The 9,211-nt window shown below is 41.0% G+C and overlaps 1 protein-coding gene across 1 annotated transcript; it reads right to left on the bottom strand.

Annotated features, from left to right (window-relative positions):
• Nucleotides 1–571: 571 nt before the first annotated feature.
• tmem183a (transmembrane protein 183A) lies at nucleotides 572–8,768 on the bottom strand. The gene is made up of 8 exons (XM_030729794.1): nucleotides 8,561–8,768; nucleotides 8,182–8,271; nucleotides 7,923–8,093; nucleotides 7,025–7,184; nucleotides 6,436–6,616; nucleotides 5,940–6,020; nucleotides 5,058–5,213; nucleotides 572–2,014 (listed from the first exon to the last, which is right to left on the bottom strand). Exons 1-8 carry the CDS (start codon nucleotides 8,622–8,624, stop codon nucleotides 1,829–1,831), a joined length of 1,089 nt encoding a protein of 362 aa, XP_030585654.1. The 5' UTR covers nucleotides 8,625–8,768; the 3' UTR covers nucleotides 572–1,828.
• Between the last annotated feature and the right edge of the window lie 443 nt (nucleotides 8,769–9,211).

The following is a 9,211-nucleotide window of genomic DNA, read 5'->3' as shown; positions in this document are numbered from 1 at the left end:
GACGGTCAAGTTGTCACGACTCGGAGCGTCCGCGGTCACCTGTGCCACCGCCAATGGCAAAGCGCAAAGGGGCTTGTGGGAAATGTAGGTTTATCGTGTGAAGCAGAGGACACGCTATTTTTGAGACAGTGACGTGATGCCTGTTGACTGCAAAGTTTCAAGTCCTCTAACTTCAACAAAAACACCCCAAAGACCTAAACGAAAGGAGAATCTCCATTTTTACTGCTTTTAAAACCCATTATTTTGCCACTTTTATGGTTATTTTATTGTTAGGCTCATCTTCCTGGCTTTCACGGCATCCAGTGTTGAGTCATCTCCAGTTACCAAATTTCAGCCTATTTACACTGCATGCATGAGTGCATCCCTGTGCTATTATATTTCCTTGAGATGGGAAGGAAGACCATGCGGCGCCTCCTGGAGCCAAAAGTTCCAGAAAATTCACATCTCAGTTATGTGGATCCCAGAAGACCGTTTTATACTAGTAACATGAATATAAAGTGTATGTTAATACCTCGCATGACCATGAGAGGGAAACAAAATGTCCACCCAACAGTTCAGAGATGACACAGAATTTTGAATGGGCAGTTTCAGTTTTTAATTTTACTACTGTGATTGATGTTTTAAAGGAGCTTTGATTTGTTAAAATTACATCCCGCTCGAAAACAATCAACAGCTGCCAACCAAAACATCCAGCCGTCCTCTGCTAAAGGGTACTGCCACCAAAAAAAAACTACATATGGTTAATCTAATGACTTTTTTACCCTTCATAGTAGATGTGCAAGTAAGTTCATGTTAAACAACAGACTTTTGAACTTGCCACAGTAGGGAAAGCACAGGTTTCTGAATGATTGCTACGTTACACCTGGGGGAGGTCTTGCTCTTTTGCATGCTGACTTACTGCGATGGCTTACAGGAAAACTTAGCCTCATCAATAACCCACCTGTGCTTTCACAAACTATTCCCAAAGTCAAACTGTCTGGTGTGGAGAAAAAAAAAAAAGTCCACTAGGACTTTCCAATGGATGGATAAATTAGTGTCAGTGGTATCTCTCCCCCCCAATCATCATATGCCAGGGAGAGCTGTACTCACATTCAAACACATATGAAGACACTGAACACATTCAAAGTTGAGAGCAAAGAAACACTGCAAGGGTGGCAGTAAATGACACAGCTCACATGAGCCACAAAAAGACAATCAAGATATTATTAACCAAGAAACAGTGGAAAAAAAAAAAAAAAAAAAAAACACTGCCTGATCAGCTAATGATGCTGAGGTAAATCATCTTTGGCCCCTTCAGTGCAGAGCTGATTCAGTCATTTTCACACAACACTAAGTGAGGATGCTTCAAAATAAATCAAATTGAAAAGTTGTTGCAGCAACACGCCAAAATAATTTAAGCTAACTTTACAAATGAATAAACACAAATCAGGATGGGACAGTACAAATTCCCCACCCCGTTAATCCATGCCTCCATGAGTTCTCTGAACTTTGTAATCCAGAATAAAATGTGTTATATGTGTATATTCAACATGCAACAATGTTGTCTATGGGAACAACTGGCGGGCTGCAGCTGGTTGCACCTATTATACTACACGTTCCCCTCTCCCATGAGTGTATGATCAGACTGTCTCACTTTGAGCCAGGCAGTTCTGGCTTTTACTAAACATCTAACAATGACAATCATAATGGGTAAAAGAAAGAAAAAAAACAAAAAAACAACCTTACTAAACATGATACACAGATCAAATATTCTTAATCTGCTTTACGAGTGTGGTGAGATAAAGTTCCTGATCAATGGCCTGCTGTAGTAGGATCTGAGGAGAGTCACTCATGAGTAGAGTAAGGAGGGGTACTGTGGATGCCACCAGTCCATGAGCTTCACACTGTGTACAGGATCCAGCACCACCTGGGTCCCACCTTGATCTGCTCTCTTCTTCCCCCGCTGGAGGGGCGAGTCCTGGAACACGAGCCGCACGCGGTGGTGGCGCATGTCTGTGCTTACATTGATTGTGAACTATGAGGAAAAACAAGAAGTGGACAGTGTAGTTAAGAAGAGGAGCTCCGGACTGAGAATGGTGCATGAGCTCATTCTTTAAGTTGCACTTTAAAAATCTTTGACTCAGAAGACAATTATACCTTTACCAGGCAAGGAAATGTATATGGTAACTTTGCATTTTTATTTGCAAAAAAAAAAAAAAAAAAAAAAAAATAATCACACAAATTTTCTTTTTTTCTTTAAAAGTTACAACAGTTAAAAAAAAAAAAAAAAAAGTCTTATAATATCCTGCAATAACTCTCTACAGTGGAAATTTTGAATTTCCACAATGACTAAATCTGGTGTTTAGTTAAACTCAACAGAAGTACAATTTAGCATTTAATGCTCGCTTAAAATGTTACTCCATAATACCTTTAACATTTCTTTAACAAATAATTTAGTGCACTTCTGTCTTTTTTATGTAGCTGAGACTAAATTTTAAGAGAGCGTAGATCACATGTATGATTGATACAATGATCACAACCACACATCCAAAAGAGTTTGCTGAACCCTTTGGTTCCTGACAGGTGAAGCCCTCACCACTATCTGCCCAATAACTCAATAATTTGAAGCCCTGCTCATGAAATAATAGAATTCTCCTGAACCCAGTGCAGTGTTATCAAAGCTTCCTCTCATTTGTACATCCTCAGAGGAAGGCATTCGTGAACAAATGACTCATACAAGCTCTCTGAAGCCTTCCTGTGTGGCTGATCAAAAGTTGCAGATGCAGTTTCACTCACACTAAATCTTATTTTGACCGCTGACAATAAGCAGCGCTTCCTTTTTGAAATTTCTTCAAGCTGTTTTACACAGTAAATCCAAGTAAAAATAATTAACCGGTAAAGCATGTTAATAGGTCACATCAGCTGAATGGTTGCCATTTTTGTCTTGAAAATTTTATTTAACATTAAATTGGATTTCATCATGAAAACAGGGCTGCCATTTGTCACTGATTATGTTCATAATTTTTATGGACAGAATTTCTTGGTGCAGCCAAGTGGCGGAAAGCTTCCACCTTCATAGCCACAGAATCTCATCTCTGCTTTTTGAGGATGACGCAGTCTGTTGGCTTCATCGGGTGATGGCCTCCGGCTCATGCTGGAGCGGTTCACAGCCAACTTTGAAGCAGCAGATATGAGATTTAACCCCTCCAAGTCTGAGGACATGGCCTAAAAGGGTGGAGTGCCCACTCCGGCTCAGGGACGAGTTGCTGCCCCGCGTGGAGGAGTTTAAGTAACTCAGGGTGTGGTTCAATAGAGAGGGGAGTGGGAGACTGACAGAGGGATTGGGGCCATGGCTGCAGTGATGCAGACGCTGCACCGGCCCACCGTGCTGAAGAGAGAGCTGCACATAAAAGCAAAGCTGTTGATTTACAGGTCAATCTACATCCCTACGCTCACCTATGGTCACAAGCTTTGGGTAGTGACCAAAAGAACAAGATCGTGGATCCAAATGGCGGAAAAGAGTTTCCTCTGAAGGGTGGCTGGCCTCTCCCTCGGAGCTAGGGTGAGGAGTGCAGTCATTTAGGAGGGGCTCAGAGTAGAGCTGCTGCTCCTCCACATCAAAAGGAGCCAGCTGAGGTGATTCAGTCATGTGATTAGGGTGCCTCCTGGCTCCGTGTACTTTTTGGTCATTTGTTTTTCCGTTTTGAAAATGGATATTTAAAAATGAAACACAGAATTTTTTTTTTTCAGTTTCATTTCATACTCCAAATCCATATAATGTAACATGACTTATATTTATATTTTTCCCTTTGAAATCAAAACAAATTCGCAAAGAATAGAAAACCAAAAAAATGGTCTGTCTTCTTATTTTGTTTTTTTTGTGGCATCAGAGAAACTTTTCCATTGACCACTGTAAAGTTATTGCAAGGCATTTGCCTCTTAGGCTTTTGACACCCTCACCTGCAGATGTGCATCAGAGAATCCACGTGAGCCATTTTCTGTGCAAAATCTCCTGATGCTCCTCAGGGAGAGCCCCCTTTCTTCTCCACAGCAATGTGAAATAACCGCAGAGATTGCTGTAGAAGACGGTCCCCTTCTTGCCATGTCTACAATTTCTTCAGAATGTAGTTCTAAAGCCGTCCCAACTAACAGCTCTGAAAACCGCACACTGACAAGAGCAAGCGTCAAATAAAACTGAGCGCTTTGCATTTATGTGAATTGAGCTGCCTTGATGACGGTGTTAAACTTCCAGTTTAAGAAAAATTTTAAAAAATTTTAAATCTGTTTTTCATTTTTTAATATCCATTTTCATAACGGAAAAATGAATGACCAAAAAGTACACGGACTCTCGTGGGCGAGGTGTTCCAGGCATGTCCTACTTGGAGGATGCCCCGGGGCAGACCCAGGAAAGGCTGTAGAGATTATCTGTCAGCTGGCCTGGGAACACCTCAGTGTTCCCCCCGGATAAGCTGGAGGTGGCAGCTGGAGAGAGAGAAGTCTGGGTTTCTCTGCTTAGGCTCCTGCTCCAATAACCCGGCCATGGATAAGTGAAAGAAAATGGATGGATCAGAGAAAATAGTGCACTAGTTGGGAGTAGTAATTTATCTTTTACATCATTCAAGTCACAAGAGTTACCACAACAACTGACTGACTGGTTGTATATGTCACTAGACAGCTGCTTTCAGAGTAAATCTCTTTATATACAGTACCAGTCAAAAGTTAACTGACACTGCTATCTTGCAAAAGTCAACTGCAGAATAACACATGCCAATAGGTCAGTGTAGGTTCTCAGTCATCCAGGTCATAGAGGAGCTTGAAACAAAGCGATTGGACTTCCTTAAGTTTATTGAAAACAAAGCAATAGTGGGTCAGCAACCACCTCCAGGGGACAACCCCCCACTAGGGTATAAATACCTGGAACTCTCCATAATCTGGTTAAGAACTGAAGAAGCCTTTCGAATGAGATGTGAAACTTTTTCAAAAAAAACCTAAAGAAGTCCAATCGCTTTTTTCAAGCTCCAGAGACATGCCAGTACTCAAAGGAACATTTAAGCAGCCAAAAACCAAGAGCTACTTGCCAGGCTCAGCGTCATGCCCATGACTACTGGGGTGAAGATGAAGTTGAGGGTGGTGACCTGAAGCACGTAGCAGTCAGAATCTGGATTCATGTGAACGTCTTCATACTGTCTAGGCATGAGCAAAGACTTGGCACAACCATTTTTACCGTTTCCCTGCTGAGATAAAGATTACCAAAGAGACACACTCAAAATACACACGTGACAGCAGAAGTCACAATATGCCATCAACAGCTATTTATGAATGAAACAGTGTTTGCCAGAAAAGCTGTTAGTGATAAATGATTCTGTATAATTTAATTAGTGGACCTAAGTGGATGGAGAGCAACTGAACAGGTAAAACAGTAATCAATCAACACTTGCAGGGCCTGTATTTCATTTTTTAAACTCTTTCAGGTTTTTTTAAACCATTTTTTTAGCTATAAAAAAAGTTGACAGTGACAGAAAGTCAATAAGATGCATTAGCAAATTAACTGTTGTAGCATTTGTCTTTAAAAAAATTAAAATAAAATAAAAATTCCCAGTTCAGGTGGTGGTCAATTTTGGCCTGGTGGACCTCTTGGCCTTGTACCATGTAGGGATAGATGATTTATTTTCAAATCTTCCTTCAATCACTTTAAGCAGTGCCGAGGAGGATGTAATGCACCTCTGCAGCCAGAAGGTGGTGGTAATGCACATGAAAGCTATTTGCCATCCAACAACAAACAGCAAAAATAAAACAGGTTTTCTACCAGAGGAAGAACACCTGAATCATCTGCGAGTGCAGCAGATCACGTGATCTTTGAGGATTCGAATAGTTCCCAGTGAATACAGAATAGCATTTGAAATGCCCACCCCAAGCATTCACTGGTAGATACAGACAAACATAATGAAAAACCCTGTTACCTGCTTTAAAAATTTGAAGTTGAACTCCCAAAGTGTTTCAGACCGAGTCCCGGACACCTTTTTGACCCAGAAGAGTAAACACTGTAAAAGGAAAAAGGCAGAGATTTCCACAATGAAAGGCTAGCTGGGAGTTTTCCCTCTTTACAAACATTCATAGTTATGTTTCCTCTCGGTTCATTGCTCGTGAAGGAAGTTAAACAAAGCAAACTGAGAAATACATATTTTTCACGTGGAACCAGTGAGAGCAGAGTTTTCAGTAAAAACAAATACCGCACTAGAAGGTCATAGTTTGTTCTCTTAGGACTAACTTGCATCCTCAAGCCCAAAATTATATTGAAAAACTTGTAACTCAAAGCTCTTTATAAATAAACACTGATTTATTTTCTATCCAACTACAAGGAAGAGATCACAGACAAATATCAGTCATATGCCATCAGATCCAGAATATAAGTCAAACAGCTCTACATCAACTACAGCAACATGTCTTTAAATTTACCTTGGAGTTGAGCACGGTAGTGGGCGTGGATTCTGGCAGTAAAGGAATTTTTGACACACGCAAGGTAAACGGCTCATACAAGTGGAAAAGGGACCGAATCACACAGGCCCGCAGGAAACGCATTTTCTCAATAGAGCCAAGCTGGAGGCGAAATGGCAGCTCAACATCAATCCTGTAGTGTCTTTAAAAAAGAGACAGCAGAAAAAAACAATATTAAGTGATGTTAACATTAATTCATTGCACCGTTTTATAGTCTTTACTACATTCAAGAACTCTTCTATCACAATACTAATGATATGGTATCAAGGACTGTTGCCTGTTTTGACATATTTTAATAATTTTCCACTATGCTGGCAATGTTTACAATTCAGATTGGTGTAAAAATAGGAAATTGTACTACATTATTCCAAGTATTCCACATGAACTACTGCTGGTAAGTGAATCACATAGCACCCTTCTCACGCATGATTACAGTAACCAGTGGAACATTAATGTACACTGTGCCTTCAAGAGAGGAAAACAGAAACACTTGACTCCTCTGGGCCAATATTTTCATTACTACCTGCACAATATTACAAAACTGCCTCACCTCCTATAGAGTCTGGTCCAAAAAGCTGCAGTGCAAGTGACCGTCCAGGCATTCCTACAGATTAGAGCAAATCTGCACACATCCTCAGGCCGAATATAAGAGGAGAGCACCAACCAAATGTCCACCGGATAATCTACACCGTCACTGCTCTCGCTGTTTTCTGTGAAGATTTATATGCAAAAAAAGAAAAAAAGAAATCACAATCAGTAGGAAGTTTAAAAAAAAAAATTATATATACAGTACCAGTCAGAAGTTTGGACACACTCACCCATTCATATGAATGGGTGAGTATCATGTTCCTGTGCCCCACTGCTTGAGAAACACTGGTCTTGTCCTTCCTGGCAAGTGAGCCAGTACTGGGCAAAAGACACTGTTTTTTGCTCCTCTCGGGGCAGATTAGGTGGAGTTTTTTGTTTGTTTTTTTTTTAATGCTTGCTTGGCTGGTTTTCTAGATTTGATTTCTTCCCCCATTACTATAGCTGCTGACTTCACTCAGGTTGGTCCCCAGTCAGCGCAAATGCATTGGATGTGCATTTTTTCATGGGCTGCATTGAAACTAATTAGGTGTAGAAATTATTGAGGGTGTTTGCTTGCTTAGTGTGCTTTTGATTGGTTGCATTATACACTGGCATACAGCTAAATTGTTCCCCACCTCCCCAACTCAGGGTTTTTACCTTGCCCAAGGATATTTGACAGACAGATTGGAGGACTCGAACCACTAACCTTCCGATTGGTAATGACCCACTCTACTGTCTGACCCACAGCCACCCCAAAATGAAATGACTGATGTAAAATAAAGGCTTGTTCTGTTGCCATTTTTACTGAATGTAAATTTTGTTGTTTTTTCATGCTAGAAACCTGTGGTGAGTGTATTATTAATGCTAAAATGAAATAATACCCTTTCTCCTTTTGTTCTTCTTTTTGCGGCCCACTTTAGTTTCACTTTCTCCATCTTCTTCAGGATCCAGCTCATCACTACTGCACAAAGCGTCTGCTTTTACACTAACTGTGGAGGAGAGGACTTCCTCTACAGCACCCTGCGATGCCTCCAGGCCGCAGAGTAATTTTACTGAAACAGAAGATTAGAAGTAAAGCACCAAGACTTCCAACAAGGACAGGAATGAATGACAGTATGCTTCCTGCCATCAAAGGTTTACCTTCTTTTTCAATCGCATTTGCAACAGCCTTTTTCACCCTCCCCGACTTCACAACGGCTGGGTCGGCATCAGCATAATCAGCAACAGTGACTAAGAAAAATACGGGCAGATAATAAGCTGCACTTTTCACGGTGTCACATTTTGTACAGCTTACCAGCGCACACTGCTGATTTGTCACGTGATCTCAAATTCATTTCCCTTCTTAACGCAATAACACAAACAATACAAGTAACATTACTCAGGGCCGACACTTGAAAAACTGCAGAATGACTTCTGAATCACTATGGCTTTGTAAATTTGGGGAAACATGACAGAAACTTCAGCAGAATATGAGGAGCTAACAGTGGGCGAGTTAGCTTGCTGGCTAACCGTATCCTACCTGATTCCGAACAAACGTCCCCGGCCTTAAATTTCAGCCGTTTTCGGTTCCCTTTCTTGGGCATGTCGACACCAGAGATCTGTGGACGCTTAACGTAGCTGTGAGTCCTGCCATGTCTCTATGGCAAGCTGAGGTAAAGAGAAAGAAAGAAAAATGACAGAGAAATTGAAAAATGTTCCGCCAGGATCTTCAGCCATCATGGACTGACGTGATGTTGCAAATAACGCGAGAGTATCGTCTCCGCTCTCGTCCTTGCCGTACACTACTGCCATCTGTAGGCGATTCTTAATATTTCAGTAAACCACCTGGACCACAGTGTGTCTGCCTCATTATTTTATCAGCCATTTAAAATGTGTTACATTTTGTTAGAAAAAAGACTTCAGTTTAATTATTTATGTTACATTTTACTCTATTTTTGGAGCAACAATGTGTAGGCCTAATTGTATGTAATCGGGAATCCTAGTCAGATTACTCACTCTTTTGTTTGTTTGATTATCCAGAGACTGCTGCCGGCTGAAGTGCTATCACAGTCACGTCATATAAGAAGACATACTTTATCACTCTGCCACTAATGCACCATTAAAGCTGCCCAGACATCACCAAGCCACTGAGCAGACTTACTGTCAGTAAGAGAGGGAAATCACTGGAAGA

The sequence above is a fragment of the Archocentrus centrarchus genome, chromosome 5 (genome assembly GCF_007364275.1).
Source record: "Archocentrus centrarchus isolate MPI-CPG fArcCen1 chromosome 5, fArcCen1, whole genome shotgun sequence".
NCBI classification, from domain to species: domain Eukaryota; kingdom Metazoa; phylum Chordata; class Actinopteri; order Cichliformes; family Cichlidae; genus Archocentrus; species Archocentrus centrarchus.
This window is presented reverse-complemented; position numbering and strand designations above follow the sequence as displayed.